The 19,705-nt window shown below is 36.6% G+C and overlaps 1 protein-coding gene across 1 annotated transcript in view; it reads left to right on the top strand.

Annotated features, from left to right (window-relative positions):
* Nucleotides 1-18,005, top strand: part of pip5k1bb (phosphatidylinositol-4-phosphate 5-kinase, type I, beta b) — a 47,464-nt gene extending 29,459 nt beyond the window's left edge. Inside the window, exons 9-16 of the mRNA XM_053503956.1 lie at nucleotides 7,117-7,313; nucleotides 7,977-8,060; nucleotides 9,172-9,220; nucleotides 9,331-9,415; nucleotides 10,454-10,609; nucleotides 12,155-12,275; nucleotides 15,515-15,629; nucleotides 16,936-18,005. Of these exons, the coding sequence (XP_053359931.1) occupies nucleotides 7,117-7,313; nucleotides 7,977-8,060; nucleotides 9,172-9,220; nucleotides 9,331-9,415; nucleotides 10,454-10,609; nucleotides 12,155-12,275; nucleotides 15,515-15,629; nucleotides 16,936-16,938 (810 nt within the window). The 3' untranslated portion in view covers nucleotides 16,939-18,005. The remainder of the gene's footprint in view (nucleotides 1-7,116; nucleotides 7,314-7,976; nucleotides 8,061-9,171; nucleotides 9,221-9,330; nucleotides 9,416-10,453; nucleotides 10,610-12,154; nucleotides 12,276-15,514; nucleotides 15,630-16,935) is intronic.
* The last annotated feature ends 1,700 nt before the right edge of the window (nucleotides 18,006-19,705 follow it).

Genomic DNA, 19,705 nt, shown 5'->3' with positions numbered 1-19,705 from the left:
CCTGTTTAAACACTTTTTTAGACGTGTAGAAATAAACGAAAGTGAAAGGACGCTCAAGACTGACGCTCAAATCTGTTTGTAAAGTCTATTGCCTTTGTCTAAAGATGCGAACAGTGAATAAGTAAACAAGGAACTCCTCTTGATTGAAAAATGAGTTCATCATCCTTATGCAAGATGTTTATTTGCGGAAACATTGTTACTCCCTTTTTTTTTTCTTTCTTTTTTTCTTTTTTGCCTTGAGGCAGTAAGGTGGTTGTCTGCTCTGCTCATAGACTAAATTGAAAACGCTTTCACACACATTAGTTTGCTGTTGTTCAACGTATTGGAGCATAGAGTCAAGAAAAAAAATGTCTCCGATTTGTAAAACTTAACATTTTCAAAACCAGCGGAACACCAAAGATGAGATTTTGTACAGGTAATCTAAATGACTCATATAGATTTGCCCTGAATGTCTTTTTGACAGACTCTAAGTGTGCTGAGAACCTAAACTGTTTGTTCACTTTGAGAGAGATAGGGTTCTGGACATGATGGCAGCCCAAGTTCCTCAATTATCTGATTAAAGAATGTTCTCAGCATGGCCAAAACAAGGCATCCAAAACAGCACAGGCAGAGAATGAAAATTCTTTGCTGTTACATTCCTTTCTATTTTAGACCTTCAGACCCTTGACGTCATAGAAGATGCAACTTTTTTTCCATTAGTTAGCATAGTCAAAACAATTCTTACATCCACAGAGCAATGATTTCTGTTTGGGCTGGGTAATTGTTTTATTGGTATAATATTAGATGAACCTTAGTTCATAAGTAGGGTTCTTTGGCCTTTGGACTCTTTTTCCATTCACACAAATACAAACACTTATTACTACTATGGTGCTAAATGGACTATGTGAAGCAAATTGTTTCCTGTTGTTGTTTACGTTGTTTAAGGTGCAGAGAAAATACCTAAATATATCAATTTACTTTAAATCAGTTTAGCGACTATACTGTAAAAAAAATCTAAATGTATAGTGAACATGCTTTAAGGATCTAATATACTGAAAGTGGGACTTTTTGGTAAATATTTTAAAAAGACAGTTTTTATAAAAGTTTTATAAAAGACCTAGCAAAGTGACTTATAATACTGCAGGGTTGAAACAAGATATCATAACATATTTAAGTAACTGATGTAATTCTCTCAGTTTGTGGCAGCATATTATGTCATATTATATTATGTAACAAAGCTACTTTTTTTGCCTGATATGTAAATCTGCTTTTCATGAAGATGTGGCCTTTTTTCACCACTTGCTTATTTACCAGCAAACAGGTTTTAAAGCATTTCCTTTTTCAAGGCGTAACAGACCATGGCCTCTTCTGTCTGCTCCACATATAATGAAGAGTTTCTCTGAAAACGCCAGTATTTCACTTTTCTTGGTAAAACTAGTCTTTTTTGTTTTTTGCTCTTTGTCTGTCCTGCCTGACCAGGAAGGTGCTAACAGGATCAGCACAAATGAGAGTCACAAGGAAGAGCAGAATAACCTCCACACTGCCTCTGCAACACTGGGAACTTGTTTTTGTGAATGTGTAATAGAAAGTTTTAAAGTGACAGTAGTTTCAGCTGCAATAAAAATAACAAATATATATATCATACAACTGGTTATTGTACCTTATTGTATGATGGGCATGCAACATAATACAATGTAAGTCTAAGAATAAACAAGAAAAACATTATTTTACAAGTAAAAATGTGTAATCATTAATAGGATATTGTGTTTTTATTAAGAATGGGGGTCGGTGCTTTGTAAAAGTCAGTTTCTCAACACATTTGAATGTTAAGGTCAAAGTAGTTTGCAATGTCTCAGAAACATGTCCAACTGCATTTTTTTTTGTCTCACGGACACCAAGTGAAAGAAAAAGAGGGAGTGGTATAGGAACAAGTGCTTAGAGCTGCTATAAGTGCTAGAATAAACTAACTTGTTCTCATCATTAAATGATGAGATAAACTATTTATAAACTAAAAAAAAATGCATTATTCTTCGCTTAATAAAAATATAATTGCTTACAGATTTCTACAGTAAGATAAGACAGACCTTCTTTTTCCAGGAGAAGGACATTTTGGACATGCTCTTATTGGAAATTAATCAACAATTATCATTAATCCGTGGATTATACCACCATGCCACTGATTGTTGTTTATTATTGCACCTTGTTGCTTTATTAGTTACTGAATAATATACTTTGAGATGAATAACTGAATGATTTCTTGTAAAAATCTATGTACTATATGTTGCTTAAAATAATTGCTAACACTATATAGTTTCCATTTAGGCATTCCAACTGAGACAAACATAAAACTTTGTATGTTCATACACAAAGATACTCAATATAGCCCACAGCCAAGTTTCTCATGCCGCTGTACATTTCTGTTTGTAAGTGCTGTGACAGCCTGATTGTCACAACACACACTTGGTATAGCGGTTAAGAGGAACTATGTTACTTTCAGGACCTCTCAGACCAGAACGGTTCTTGTGTAAGCACCGGAAGGTCACACACTCTTTAGTTCGCATTGTTATGCATTCCCTTGAGCTGGGAGGTGATGTGTCACTGATGTGTGCTCTAAGCAGAAATCATGCTGTTTTCCTGAGTAAGCATCTCATACTCCTCTTCCCAGAAAGCTTTACTGCCTGCCCCATATAAGTAAAAAAAAAAAAAAACTTGTCAATGAATGCATTGTGTTTGAAGTTTCTGAATAATCTGGTATTACTGTAAGTATACTAAACTCAGTTGAAAATCTTCTTTTACATGCATGCTATATCAGTGTATAGTGTATGCACTTAAGAAGTACAACATTATTCATGGATCAGTGTTACAGTAGCAATAACAATCACTTAGGTTCTTAGAGTAATCCAGGCTTCTAGTGTTTGCTATACTATTTAGAACCACCTGATACAAGAAAAAAACAAGAAAAAAAAAAAGCCAAAATCAGTTTGACCTAGCGAATGACCAGTACTGTGACCAGTAATGACTGCACGCTATAAGCAAACATGCAAGGTGACTTTATTTACAGATCACCTTCGCCACTTTGAAACCTTTTCCAGCCATTTTCTGCTTCTGACACACTCACTGCATCCGAGTGTTCGACACGACTGTTTTTCTACTTTAGCTTGGGGCTAAAAAAGCGTACAGAAATATCTGTTGTTCTTTAGCTCATGTTTGGGAGAGAAACTGTATTACAAGTAGCTAATGTTAGTTCAGCATGTTGGCTCAGCATGTAAGTTCAGCTTTCAGTGACATCATGAGTCATGTGAGAATGTGAAAAAGTATCTGTAATATAGGTTTAGCATGTTAGCTTATTTTTCATCCAGCTCCTTACCCACTGAGCTACCTCTGCCCCACTTTCAATGACAATCATGTGAATCCCCTCAGAATGGAATAAGAAGATGACTTTTCAAAAGCTACTTACAGTACAGTTTCATCAATGGCTAACATTTGGTTAAGCTAATGTTAACTTAGCTTAGCTAAGTTTTAAATGGCAACCATATGATTCCTGTCAGCATGTAACTAGCATCTCCCTTCCATTCAGCATTTTAGCTAGTTTAACTAACTTTTCCCTGCAGGCCTTGTCAGAATGTAACAAATATTCTAACATTGATTCAGCATGTTTGCTCAGTTTTCAGTGACAATACACGCCTTCTTTCAGTTTAACTACTGACTGACATTTAATTAGCATGATTTCCAGTGAAATGCTTGTCAGAGAGTGACACGTAACTCACATAGTTTTAGCATGCTGGCTCAGTTTTCACTGACAATCCTGGGTGTCATGTCAGAGTGTAACAGACATCTAGAATTAATTCAGCATGTTAACATAGTTGTCAGTGACAATTATGTGAATCCTGTCAATCAGACTTTTACCACAAATTTATTTATTTATTTTTATCAGGCAGGATCCATCCAACCAGGAACCTCTGTTGTCTAACTATGGACCATGAAGGCCAATGGTGATTAGCATTATATTTACAGTATTCCTATTTTTACGAACATGGTAGGACATATAGTCAACATTCACACACACTAGTACAGGCTACATTCGAACCTGCACCCTGGAGGTGCATGGCGACAGTGCTAACCACTAAGCCATGATGCCACCTTATATGATGAGATTGATCCAGTAAACATTAATTTGATCCAGCTATTAATCAAAACATTTTCTGATAATCAACAGCTACATGTACAAGTTACATGTTACAAGTAACATACCTATATATCATATCTCACACACAGCCTTGATGCTGAACATGCATAAAGCAATCAGTTATCATAACCTGATATAATATAAAGATTTTATAATGCCGCATTAATACAGTCTATATTATTATTACACGTCCTACAGCTCTGCCATATTCTCTTTCTCAGTAGTTTAGTAGTGTGTGTGTGTGTGTGTGTGTGTGTGTGTGTAGTGTTAAGTACAGAGAATATAAATAATGCATTATTGTGCATAGCTAGCAGATGTGCTTGTTGCCATCAGTGTTCCTTTAATATATGAGGGGAATGATGGGAACTTTACTGTTGATGACTCTGGATATGTTAAGCTTAGTCCTTTTCTCACTCACACACTAAATAAGAATAATAAGTATTATTTCTATAGTAACAGGTCATTAACGTAGTCTTGTTTAGTGGACATACCACATAATGTCTGTGATCATATTTGATGAGATTCATTTAGAAGTTGTAGAAGGAGTATTCAGTCAGATGTCAGAGGTAAGGCGGTAAGTTCAAGTTCTTACATGAGGGAGTCAGGGTGGATAGCTTTGTGCTCTATTTGTCACTTTTGCTTTTTGGCAAGAACCAAGAAAGGTTGGTGAAAAGAATAGCTGTTTATAAATGCTGTACCCCAAGTGATAAGAGAAATGAGTTATGAATTGTGTTTTGAGGCTATGCGACAACATTAATTGTGTTGATTGTGTTGAAGGTCATCAAGAGTAAAGTTCCCATCATTCCCCTTATATATTGAAGGAACACTGACGGCAACAAGCACATCTGGTAGCTATGCACAATAATGCATTATTTATATTCTCTATACTAAACACCACACACACAAAGGGATGTGTGCTCATATAAGCTTGTTGTCTCTGTTGAATAAAATGTTTAAAACAAAAGCTTTGACCAGAACAATTTAGGAACCAAAGCTCCGAAAACTGTTGACAGCCAGGATGTCATATTGCTGAACCGCAGTGACAGGTCTTTCTGTGTCGGATGTGATTTTAAGCGCAAACTGAAAGGTGTATCTATGCATACATTCTGAACAAAAAGCATAGTTCGTTTTTACACCTGCAAGTTGAATTGATGGTAACCACATAGCAACTGACCACAATTTAATGCCAACAATAGATTGCTTGACCAACACACCCTTGTTGAAGGCTTATAGCCCACAGCTGGGATGCAAAGCAGTATTGGAATATTCAAAAGACTGAAACTGGAAGGCCATGCAAAGCAGATATGCGTCTTGTTCACCAGAATCCTACATATTACATTTTTCAATTTCCAGTGCAATGGAAAACTTAGAGCGTGTACCATGGCACATCCTACTGTTACGCCAAAGTCTTCTTTTTTTTAAATATATGTAATAAATTGGTCACAAAACATTCTCTGCCTACAGTGCGTCATATACAAAAAACTTAGGAAGTGGCTTTGGTTAGTGAAACCAATAAACGTGTTTTGCAAAATGCTGGTTTTGTAAATTTTCTAACAGCTGCATGACTACACAAAAACTCCAGCATGTGGTAACAGTATTAAATCTAATAAACTTAATAACGTTTTTACAAAGATCTTGCAATTGATGATGTACCTGTGTATTTAAACATGACCTATACAACTTTTAAGAGTTTGCACTGTGTTAATGACGTACTGTAAATACACAAGTGTTGCTAAGAACGGAGATGTAAGAGGTTAAGGTGTGCATCAGAGGTGTGAATCAGGACTGGAAAGAAAAAGGTTGCATGAGTAGGAAGTTTTCATTTTCATGTGATATAAAATATATATATATATATATATATATACACTTTTACAGCTGACAAACAATATGAACGCGTTTGATTTAGCTGAGGTTGAACCAGTGTTAGAGACAGAATTTTCCAAGGTAATGGGCCACACCTAGTTTGGGTACAAATGCAAACGTGAGCTATGTAGGCATCCTCTAGCCTTGGGTCACAGATGATAGCAGATGCTCGTCTTTCTTAGCGTCGTAATTGCTTTAGACCTGAATTGCCAACAATGTTGATGTTCCTGTCACACAGTAATTACATCACAAGTAAATATATTTCTCTACTGGTGTATTATTCACTGTAATTATTGACTCATTTATTTTCTGAGCTGAGTTATATATGAAAATGTGCATAAAACTATTTTTTCAATATGATTCACAGAAGGAGGTTCTTTCAAGATCTAGATTACAGATGCTGAATCTAATTCTTAAAATATTCTACATATCTACATGACATTTTAAAATTCCTGGCTGTTTTAATGATTGGACAAAAATAAAGCTATTACACATTTGTGTTCACTTAGCAAGATCATATAAACCTTTATTCATGTGAAAAGCTTCCGAGTGCGAGTGCTTTATTCAGGAAGGAGGTCAGCGTGTTCTTTTTATTAACCAATAACTCAGGGCAAATAAACAGACGTCACATGCTTCGTATCTCAGCATCTTTGAGGCAGATATTCATATCCAAAAACAAACTTGGTGCACTCTTACTGCGCACACAGTGATCATGGCCTTGTCTGACACCAGATTTACAGCAAGGAAGTCTCTTGCTTTCCTGGCTGGCTGTTTTAGTTTTTGCTGATCTCACTGCTGAGAACCACACATTCTACACTCTTGGCATATTATGACAGAGTGCCCCTTGTGGCTGCCTCTTCCAGAATACTGAGTGGCTGTTTCTTCCAGAAAATTGAGTGTCTGCTTCATGTAGTGTTACTTTTGTGGATTAAAGAGCTCGGAAATATCTGACTGTCGTCTTGTTTGTTTCCTGCCCATAAGGGGTTAATATCACAGACCATCATCTTGTCCTATGTGTTATTGATTAGTATTTATTAGCAAAAGGGCATTGTGGTAAACATTGTGTGTGCATGTATGTGTGTATACAGGTGTTGGAGAGCTTTAAGATCATGGATTACAGCTTGCTCCTGGGCATACACGTGCTGGATACACACAACCACAGAGAAGCAGATGGAATTGGAGGAGACAGCAGGCGTCCTGTCGGACAGAGGGTCCTCTACTCCACCGCCATGGAGTCTATCCAGGGGGGCGGCAAGGCGGCAGAGGTCGTAACCACAGATGACACGTGAGTGCAGCAACTGAGGTTGTCAAAAATACCCTAAACTTTCCATTTTAAATGAATTTTGAGTTCATAACGCATGCCCACTTGGCACAATTAGGTCATGTTATATCTCTGAAAGATCTCTGTTTCCTGCTATAAATGTTGAGTTATGTGTCATTATGACATAATGGTTTCCTTCATCAACCTTATAAACCACATTTACTGGAGTGGAAACACTGTACATGTAATCATATTTATTTTCCTTACTCTGTTTTCTCACAGTCAAATTTCACCTAAAACCTAAAATCTCTGTTTTTAGAGGTTTTTCCATACTCTCAGGAAATGTCACAGACTAGTTCTTATGTATTACACAAATAGTATTTTATATTGATACATGATATAAATATTTCTTATTAGTCAATTCATAAGGCCTTTCCAACTTATTTTTTGTGATAAAAGTCTTTCCCTGACACTTGAGCTCATATTCATAGGTTATTGTAAAATAAGCAAATCTGTGCATTTTAATTATGCCTTTAATTATGACCAACTCATTTGATTTTGTCCCACATTTTGATTTAAATAGCTAGTGATTTAAAAAATACCATAATCATCTTTGATATCTTGCGACCGCAAATGATCAAACAATAATAGAAAGTAAACTTCTTGGTTTATTATTTGTTTGTGCAGAATGGGTGGCATCCCAGCCAGAACGAACAGGGGCGAGAAGCTGCTGATTTTTCTGGGTATAATCGACATCCTGCAGTCATACAGGTAGTACATACTGTAGAGTCTCGTGCTGCACCCTATTCACCTAAATCAGCACTGAATGGCATTAGCATTATTCGTAACACACTGCTATATTCAGGGTTTTCGTGAGTTCTACCTTATTCTTATAAATGCTTATAAGATATTCATAGGTTGAGTGATATAGCCTGTATTGTATATATGTTTCTGTATTTGCTGCAAGTTGTTGATTAATTTCCAACAGTTCCAGCTGCATGGTCTGTATCAGGGGTCTCAAACCTTTTCCAGAAAGGGCCAGTGTGGTTGCAGGTTTTCATTCCAACTGAGCAGATGCCACACCTGGTAGTCTATTGAATGCCAAGAATGTCTAATTAAACAGGTGGAATCAGGTGTGGCTTCTGCTTAGTTGAAATGAAAGCCTTTACTAGCCCACACCGGCCCTTTCTGGATTAGGTTTGATACTCCTAGTCTATTTTAATACATTTGGTCTCATTCTTAAAAAAATATCATTTCTATAGGAGCAACTCACACTGGGAGTGATGTAATTTTTAAGAGAAAAAGAATTCTGTGTGGAGGCTTGTATTAAATTTTTATTGAATGATGTTGAAAGGGGGTAAAACTATAACTTTTATGTTTTCTGATATAAGAGAGTGATATTAATTATATTTACTATTACTATTACTACTTACTATTGTAAGGGGAAAAAATGGAAGTCATTCCAATAATGGCTGTTTACAGCTGATATAGCATAAGTGATAACAGGCACTTGTTTATTGATCATCCACTACATTAGCTGGAAATTTCGACACATTTTTTTTAATAATACAAAATTGTTATATTCGCCAACTTGCTTTCATATGGGAGAAATAAAACCCTTCATGACATGCTGTTATTAAAACTCCTTCAACTTTAAAGTGATACAGTAAATGTTTCATCCTGATTTGGATTATTTTCCTATAACAGAGTTTCCCATTGTGTGTGTTTTTTTTGTTTTTTTTTGCCTTACGTGACAGTGCTGATGACTCAGTATTTACCCACTGGGTGTATGCAACCTAAAAAAGAAATGCTTGTTTTTCTAATATTTTACATAAGCTTTTTCCTTGCCAAACCAAGCTGTCTTTGCTCTTGTTCCACTAAGGTTTATCAAGAAGCTGGAGCACTCTTGGAAAGCGCTTGTCTATGATGGTGTAAGTTGATAGATTGTACATCAGCCTGTCTTTTATGAACAAGCCTTATTGATGCTGTATTATGAAATCAGACGCCCTGATCAAATGGTTCTTTCTTTCAATATCTCTAGGATACGGTGTCTGTCCACAGGCCGAGCTTCTATGCAAACAGATTTCTCAAATTCATGAGCACCAGAGTCTTCCGGAAAATTCAGAGTGAGTTTCTAGGGAGGGTTTCTCTAGAATTTCTGTAGTACCTGCATAAATTTAGAACAGGTTATAAAGGCCTCAGTATTACATCACTGCATGTTAGACATGCTTGTAATTTACATGAATATGCACCTTAATCAACAACACATGCAAATGATAAAAAAAGACTTTGGAAAAAACATTCATTTTGAAAAGTACCAGTGAACCCTTGAGACAGAGAAGGATGTTAAAAAACAGAAACTACTTGCATTCTCATTCTTAGTCTAATGCTTACATTCTCACTTTCATTAGCATCATGTGACGTTCATGCCTGAGTGTTGACCTACAAGAGCCCTTCACATTGTGAAATTTAATTTTTTTCTGCTATTTCTGGTTCTGAAAAACACACTGGCTGAATTCTAAAAAAGATTTTGAGCAAAATTGGGTTTTTCTACCGATACCATGTATTACATTGACACTTGAGTTCAGAAAACTGTAAATATATATTCATTAGATTGGAGTTAACAGTAAACCCTAGAACAATTTTTTAAATAAAAGTGTGACTAAGAGCATTGATTGTTTTAAGGGCAAGGATTGATTAAAAAAATGTATTGATTTGATTTTTTTTTTTTTACATAATTTGCTTTATATAAATTAAAATGCCCTAATGCTATCATGTGGAAATGTTAGATGGTAAAAAGTCTTTATTAAATCCTTTTAAATATCATCCACATTTTTGCTGGACGTACTTAAATAGTTCTCTTTATACCTACAATACGTATATGTAAATATTACTCGGTTCTAAAGAGTTTATTATCCTTACTAGCATTTCCATAATAATATTAGTTTCATTTGCATGAGCTGTTTTGAAATGAGGCTTAAGGACAGATTTTTTATTTCATAATCTGCTTTTGTGTCCCATGATGAGGATAAAAGATAATGTATCATATGGATCTGTAACTTTAGGAGTATTCTTAATGAAAATAGAAATTAAATCTATTCTCTGTTTATTTTTTTATATACCCCCCCCCCCACCCCTATTTTTACTTTTCTGTTTTTAATCAGCGAACCGATATTCCCCTTCTAAGAGAGGGCGTCACTCCATAGTCCCGATGAAATCGTCCTCTCAGGAGCTGCTGTCCCCTCAGAGGGAGGAGAGAGCGGAGGACAGGGGTGAAAGACTAGTGACAGCCCGCAGCCTTGCCAGTCTGGATGGGCAAGGTGAGCAAACTCATCACCATGAAGTTATACAAGTCATGGGGCGTAAATGATATAATCTTTATATAGGGATAGGTCAGGTGTAACAGAAAAACATTCGCCTTATCAGGAAAAGATGACGAGTTTGAATCCTGATGATGTCACATCCAACTATTCGTCAGAGTCATAGGGAGCTGGTTGTAATTTTGGATGGGCAGGGTGTACGTGCCATCCCATATCAATTATAGCAACCTGAGCCAGTCATTGTCATTTGTGATCTCATACAGGTGGAAGTGAGTGTATAGCACTTTCCTCTGAGTGTGTTTTGCAAGAACACACAGACAGTTAGCCTGCTGTAAGTGATTTATGTGTTAAAGCTTAACTCTGAATTGCTTCAGTTTGAACAACAACAAAAAATACATTTTAAATTAAGAAAATGTTTTGTGGCAAAAAAGTGATTTTTAGTTTTGGAAAATTTGGGAACCTAATAAAAAACATGTTAAATATGGGTTCCAACAAATACTACAATCTTTCTGTTTATGGAGTTACTCATTGTGCATTCTTAGACACTCAAACTGCTTTATTGAAGTTTTTTTTGGGGGGTGTTACCTATGCCCAAACCCCAGAAGAGAGGGTTATGTGGGGAAGGGAATCCTGCATAAAACCTTTGCCAAGTTGTTGTGTGGATCGGATGGTCCGCTGTGGCTAATATTATAAATATTATAAAACAGTTCATTTTCAGCTTATATACTGTAGCTTAGTTAGAAGAAAAATATTGCGTACCACGATATCACTAATTAGGGTGATATCTTTCCAATAATTTAAAAACTCACAAACATTTCTCAGGTTATTTATATCTTATAATTAACATTTGACTGTCCGTGAACTTAGAATATTATAATTATAGACCATAAAAAATTTACGGTACTGTTATAACTGTATTAGCAAAAGTCTTAGGAACCCTGTGTTGTTGTTTTTTGTACAAACATAGTTATACATAAAAAGTCATTATAAAATGAAAATCTTTTTGATTTGAAAACTTTAGTGTTACAGGAAAATATCTGTAGGTCAAAAAAGAAAGCAACATATTATGTAAAAGCCCACTTTTAAGACATAAATAAATGGGATAAAACAGAAATCTACGGTGGGCGCTGGCCGATGTTTGCAGGGTGGGCGGTGGCCGGTTTAACACTAGGCAGCGTCATCAGTTTATTGATCAGTTTATTAAGAGGAAAATGCCACCTAAAAACTAAGCTGGAGGCGTGTCACAGGCGTGTCTTACTGAATGAAACAGCACATGGCTGATTCAGGGCTGATAAAATATTGGAGCAGCGTGAGGAGCTGCAACAAGCAGCACACTCCATTCGCAGATAGTGTTAGCATGCAGGCGTCAGAATCAGCCCGACGATGGAGCCACTGGAATCTTTAGTAAATAAATGAATGAATAAATAACTAAATAAATAAATAACGCGTCCGGGCTTTCAAAGCATGAAAAACAAGCAGAAAAACTATGGATAGTTCTAAAAGGTGTTCATAACTTTTCCCCTTTTCCATTTTCTTCCTACCCAGCGTTTGCTTCTTATCGAAGACCCGACTTGGTCCCGGTCACACCCACCTACGGCGAGCCTTCTTCACTGGCCCCAACTATGTATGTCAGTGACAGATACCTGCCTCCCCTACCAAGCTATCGGTAATGACCTATAGCCATACACCCACTTATATACACACACACATTGTGCAAGCATGCAGACACACCATATCAGTGAAATACCTTGAGCCACCACACACACCTGCCGGGTTCCCACCCTCGCTCCACTCCTGCCACATCAGTCATCACGTCTGGCCTGTCTTTTAGAGGCCTATATTTAGCCCGTGATGAAGATAATAAACCAGATCTCTGCACTACAACCCTCTAAATCCACTTGATGTCTTCTGTTTACTGTATCTCACCAGTAGCAGTCAGTACACGTGCCATGCTTTGCTCTCTTCACCTTTTGCCGTGCACCTGTTTACCAGGGAACACCTCCTGAATATTTCATTAGCAGCCTAAGAGACCTAACAATAGGGTGAAAGAGAATGTTACAAAAAAAAGGCATTTAGCACTAAGGCAACTAATACCTTGCTTGTTTGGCAGCTGCGGTAAACAGGTCCACTTCCTTTATCACCTGTCACCTTGTCCACTAGCACAACACAATAAAGGGATTATGTTGTGTTGGTGGACAAGGCGACAGTCTGGACCGTAATAACATGGTGTCGATCTGTCTGCGTGATCCATTCAGAGGGAGAGGTAAATACAAGGTGACTTCAATGGCTTTATTTTCTCTTTGATGAAACAGCACACGTTTCACCATAACTCGGAAAAATAAACATAAATCAGGAGCTATTGTAGCCAGTAGCTGCTGTGTAAATATATGCACAGCAGTGTGTTTTGACTTAATAGAGGTTTACTTAAAGTTCAGTACATATTTGTGATGGATTTTGGATACAATTTTGGAAATTCTGACGTACTTTGTAACGTACTGCCTTGGCTCACTTGGGACGTTTTTTCTTTCAGTGACATCTTTTGCAAATGGAGCACCCAATACCAGTCTTTAATGAATTTAATGAATCTTTGCCAGCCCTTAAGTTGAACCTGCATCATTAATTAAAATTAAAATATTGGGTAGAAGGTATAATCTGATAAAGTTTGCCAGGATACTGCGCATGCGTCAAACTGTGGGCGCGTCTTAAATCGACAGAATTTGATGATACTTTCGCAGTACTTCGATATTGGCCTAAAGTTTAACCTGCACCATAAGTGAAATCAAAATATTGAGCGATGTTATAAACAGTTATGTGGCTGATTTAATAATCTTATTTAAAATAAGCTACTACTAAGCTACTTGTTTAATGTATACAAACACCTGAACCAATAGTTATTAATTAAAAAAGCTATACTGTATGTTTTTGCTGGGATTAGACAAAACTTAATCTTTATCTGATCTACTTTTTCGATTTCTTCTCTACGATTCACTTTCCGATTACCGAACAGGGAGTGTATTTGTCTGACGACGAAACAAAGCGTAAACAAAGCGTAAGATACTCAACCTTTTATTTCTTTTTACAGTTGTATAATAACCTAGGCAGAGAGTTCTGCCATACAGAAAGACAGGCAGACATGTACATGAACTTCCCCCTGAAATAATAATATCACTGATTACATTAAAGCTGAACAGCTTATTTTTAACTATTTCTGACAACTGTCAACGACTGGTAATTCTGTTATCAAGGAATAAAACACAACTTAATAAATCCAATTAACTAGCCATAATTAGCCATATACTGTATGATATGCAATTAAATGCTTATATACGACCCCCTGTGAAAAAAATAAAATAAAATTTCTCAATGAACATATATAACATATATAAGGTTGCTAATAAAATAGAATTGAAATCGAAGTGTATAAGATGTTAGGTGCATAAGTTATAGCTGAGTGCAGTTGGTCCTCATTTGTGTAAAAAATGAGCAATGTGCAAACTCAAACAGAACAATGTGCAAAGTCCCAGAGGTGTGGGATGATTAAAGATCATCAGGGTGGTGTAAAGCAGCCGAATGCAAAGCAGAGTTACTGTAACCACCCTAAATTTGATTTTCTTCCAGTAAGAGCAGAGCTTTCGTTTTTAATAAACGATTCAAATTTTTAATCATGTTGAAGAATGTCTATGAAAAAAAGTTTATTCCTAATACCTTGAATCCATTGTATTTGAACATTGAATCTAACAATTGATTGCAATTACCTCAATTAATCTATTATCCCAGATCTATATTATATTCTGGTCAACAATAAATTTCGCTAGGACAGACCAGGGTTAATAAACAGCCTCGGCGACAAATTCTTGCACTTCTAACACAAGTCGAAGTCCAAGAAGTAAAGAGGTCACAAGGTGCACATTCCTCGGCTAAAAGAGGTGAGATGGTAAGGTGACATACAGACAGGTTACAAATTTAAAGGCAAAAACAGCATCTTATTAAAATGTCGGGCTTCAGTGAACATTGGCATAGATATTTCACTCCCATATCCGCCATAATTGTCAAATTCGACCGAGATCTAGTAAGTATGAAGGCCCTCGCATATAAATAACAAAATTTTTATCCTCTTTTAAACATTGAGGTGGATTTATTCTGATCAAAATGTTAAAAAATAATTAGTATTATTTGCACTGTTTCTTCACTCATATTGGATCAGAAAATAAATTAACGCTCACTACAATGTAACAGAGCCATCTGCTTTTTGCTTTAATCTGTCAACAATACAGAAAACTAAAAAAAGAAAAAGAAAATTTCTAACATCAGGTTTAACATACAAGAATATACACCGATCAGTCATGACAAAAAAAAATCACCGGCCTAATGTTGTATAGGTCCCTCTCGTGTCACCAAAACAACTTTGATCCATCAGGGCACAAGATCCGATGTGGTATCTGGCACCAAGTTGTTACCCGGAGATCATTTAAGCTATATAACTTGCAAGGTGGGGCATTTATGGATCATACTTGTTAGTCCAGAACATCACACAGACACTCAATCAGGCTGAGATCTGGCGAATTCGGAGACCAAATCAACACCTTGATCCCTTTGTCAAACCATTCCCAAATGATTTTGCAGTGCATTAGGGTTCATTATCCTGCTTATAGAGGCCACTGCCATCAGGGAATACTTCATCTACAGAAATTTTTGGTAGATGTTACGTATCAAAGTGACACCCAGATGAATGCCAGCACCCAGGGGTTTTTCCGCACAACAATGCTCCGGGTATCACATGTTGTCGGAATATGGACTGCGTTTATCATGTTCGTCATCCTGGCCCTCTTTTATGGTAGCAATAATATCCCAAATGAAAATATTCTGCCTGCTTCTGTGTCATGATGGTGTATGTCTCTGACGCAGATATCCCAACTCGTACTCGAACTACAGGCTGGAGGACAGCGCCATCTGTCTGACGTCTGAGCAAAGCACAGTAGACATGGACCGAGACGACGGTTCAGTGCTGGACGTTTATTTCGTGAGTATAAAATCTAATTAAATTTTATAATTATCTCTCTGGATGGCTGATATTCTACTATTTCAGGGATGATCCATTATCCAAAACATCTTTAGTACCCAAAGATTGAAACCCGTAGATGCTTGTGTCTACACTAGTTCACCAAACTCATGTTTAACAGTTCAGTAAGCAGTAATCTCAATATTAATCTCACTTTTCCAGGATGATTCAAGGAAAATTTGGTTGGCAATTTTCTAAAAATGAACCCACATTGAATATCAGACCATATACGTATATAGCTATCTTTTTTGAAAACAGCTGCATCTTGCCCTAGAAAAACTAAAAGAGATAAAAGTAGGTTAAAAGTTGAAAGGTTCAGACTATTTAACATAGACAAGTGCACAAAATGTTAACCACTTACATGCTAATTACATGTGATCTTACTAATGATGTATTGTATTTAAACAAATTATTTATAATGTATTTAAACTTTAATTTGGATAAAATGGTTGTGTGTTCCAAGTGACCTGATCATTCAGACTTACAAAAAATAAGAAACATAATTGATTTGTATTCTTCTTTTATTCTAACAATAATCTGGATGATGCAAATTAAACATGTGACTTGTAAAAACGTTCTTACTAATGATAAAAAAGTTTATACTTAAGATTTTAAATGTTTAATGGGTCCACATATTATTTTTAATGTAGTTAGAGTGGCAGCATGGTGGTGTAGTGGTTAGCACTGTCACCTTGCACCTCCAGGGTTTAGATTCGATTCCTGCCTCAGGTCTGTGTGCGTGGAGTTTGCATGTTCTCCACGTGCTTGGTGGGTTTCCTCAAGGTACTCCGGTTTCCTCCCACAGTCCAAAAACATGCAAGTTTAACCAATTGACCAAATTGCCTGTAGTGTGTAAATGAGCACAAGCCTGCAATGGATTGGTACACCATCCAGGGTGTACCCTGCCTAGTGCCCTAAGTCTCCTGGGAAAGACTCCAGTCCCCCCGCCACGACCCTGTGTACAGGATAAAGTGCTATAGACAATAAGTGAGTAAGTGTAGACGTAGTAGGCTGAGACAGGCAAAGTGCTATATTTTAATTGGTGTAGAGTTGAAGAGTAGATTATATTAATGTTTTATTTTATTATTCATTTATTTTTCTATTCTGATTATTGAAAAATGTTTTTTTTATATAAAAATATTTCGCCTTTTATCAATTCAATATAAAGCTACATAGAAACATTTATAAATATTTATGAAACAAACACTATTCAATACTGTAGACTAATTACTGAACCATTTCCCTTTGCTTTGTTTCCGTATTACAGTAAGGAGACATGTGGTGATGATGATCATCATCTTTATCTCCATGTTTCATCACACATTCTCCACACTACTCATCCAGGATACACACCAGAATTTCATAGAGATGACTGCTGCTCATGAAAGACTGGACATCTGCCATCATCGTGGATGATAGAAAAGGAAATGAGATACTTTACCTTTGCCATGACGTTACAGCAGGAGAGAGGTGGTGGTTTATGGCTGCGAAAAGGAGAGTATGCTGGAGTCTGCAGCCCGGGGCCAAAGTAGTCTACAATAATCAAATAGAGCGTGTGATTTATTGTGGATAAAACACACTTCTCACAGGTCAAAGACTGTTTAGATCATTTTTGTATGTTTGCATCTTTTTAGCTCTTTTGCACCCAGGCATCGCACAAACCACAGATTATTCACAACGTGACTACTCAAAACTTATCACCTGGTTTCGAAAACACAAAAGTGTCATATAGAGATGATTGCTTTTGTTTATATCCCTAGCATATCTAGTAGACTAGATTAAAAAGTAGTTCAATTCTGAATGTTTAATTCTTCATGAAACAAGACAAAGAACTTTCTCAGTGTTTGAGGAATAAGTTATATTCTCAGCTGGATTTGAAAGACATGAACTTTGTCCTGTTTTAATTATAAAACCAAAAAATGACTTACATGTTCACGCCAGGGGTGGTGTTTGATAATAAGTCTAAGTTTAAGATCAGTCCCAGATTATGAGCAAAGTCAGGGCTAGTTCAGTTTAAACATGTAAACTTTGTGAATTTGTGTGAAGTAGATGTTTCGAAAATGAAGGACCTTTAGTAGATCCACTGTAGCTCCACAAGGAAGGTTTTGTGTCAGGTGGGGAGTGTTTAATATCTGTGAGTCTGTTCCGTTAGGAGATATATTTCATATTGAAGCATCCTGTTACATGCTTTATATTATTTGACAGTGTGCTTCTGTTTTGAGAAACAGACAAATGTTTAATGAGTGAAATGTATAAATATAGTCTTTTAAATATCATTATTGCACCTTTGTAGATTATAATTTATGAAACTGCTTTCAATAAACACTGTATATTGTATAGGTTGGGTCATGAATGATTATTTCTCGCTCCTGAGTGACATGGGCGAATCAATCCAGTTTCACCCTGTTTAACCAGTCACCATTTTTGATAGGGATCACTATCCATCATCTTGCGTGGTCAGCGTTGTCTGTCATCCGTTCTCACCACGATTTTCTTCTATCCACAACTGCTTCTAAACCATTCACTGGACTTTGACCAAACTCGCATAACCTCTTTTTCAGAAAGCACAGCCGTGCACTAGTTGTTTAACATTCTTATAAACTGTATATATATTTTTTTTTATCTTATACTGTCCAATATACAGTAACAGGCCGAGGTTTACTAATGTGGGGACACATTAATACCTGATAACACCACAAGGTGGCACTTCCTTTTTGTTGAGGCAGACTACAGCGGAATGTCTGTTCAGGAGAAGTGGTTTTGCTATGGTGCCACGCTACGGCGCTCAATGTATTCTCCTCAGTAACGAGCAGTTCAGAATACGATTGCTGTATTTTTTGTAAATACAAAAAAAAATTCCTGCATCAAGCAAAAAAAAAAATCTAAGGATACTGCTGAAACTACTAAAACTGGGTTAAGAACTGAAAAACACAAGCTGAAAGGATAGTGGTGAACCATCATCTCTAAGGAAGAAATGTGATTGGAAAAACACCCTGAATGAGCACGATGGAAGATTATTTGAATGCTGTGGGGGCATCTGGGATTGCTACAGGCCTAGGTTCAGCAAGGGTATTGATGAGGCCCAAAAAATGAGGTCTTCCCTGATGGCACAGTCATAGTCCAAGATGAGAATGCCAGGATTCTTTAGGCTCAAATTGTAAAAGAGAATGAGATATCACTTGCATACATGAATTGGCCACCACAAATTCCAGACCTTGATCCCATTGAAAAATTTGGGATGTGCTGGAGATAAATTTACCCAGTAGTTCGGCTCTCCCAACATCAATACAAGATTGATTCTTGGAGAGAAATTCATGCAAATCTGGACTGAAATAAGCTTAAGCTCATCAAAATGATGCCATGGCCATTATCAAAGTAAAAGGTACAGTAGGTTCAATGAAATGTTAGAGTGTGTGACCTTTTTTTTTTGGCCAGGCAGCATATCCAGCAAGCCAGGAAAAAACATTTTTATACTCTGAGCCAACCTTAACCCAACCAACCAACAAGTTACTTAATAAGGTCTTAGATCATATTCAAGGTGAAGTATTTTACCTTTGCCTCTTATACACAAAGGGGGTTCAAGTTAAACTGGGTCCTGACTTCACTTCCAATTAATTCTTGGCCATGTTTGGGCCATTAAAGGAGGGCCAGGGTTTCAGTTATGAAGCAGGCAGACCAATCATGGCTCCAGCATACAGAGAAAACTTTCTACCTTGATGGTATCCAAGCACTAGTGAAACTCTGGGATAAGTTCAGCTTATATAGAGAAATAAAATGATTGCCCCTCGTTTTTATTTGTGTGTATGTGTGTGTGTGTGTGTGTGGTTCTGTGTGTGACTGTGTCCTTAAAAAGAATTCAAAAATTAGTCAATAGAGGTTTGAAGAGATATAATTTCATCTGTTTGGTAAAGCATTCTCTTTATAATATACAGTAATGCAGTCTCTCTAACATTATTGGGCTTTCATTGAGCTCACTATTTTAATAGGATTTCTTTTAAATGAAAGCTTAAACTTTTTTTTCTTGATAGTCAAAAATC

This window comes from Clarias gariepinus, chromosome 9 (genome assembly GCF_024256425.1).
Source record: "Clarias gariepinus isolate MV-2021 ecotype Netherlands chromosome 9, CGAR_prim_01v2, whole genome shotgun sequence".
NCBI lineage: Eukaryota > Metazoa > Chordata > Actinopteri > Siluriformes > Clariidae > Clarias > Clarias gariepinus.
The sequence above is the reverse complement of the archived record's forward strand: the minus strand, read 5'-3'. Positions and strand labels throughout refer to the sequence as shown.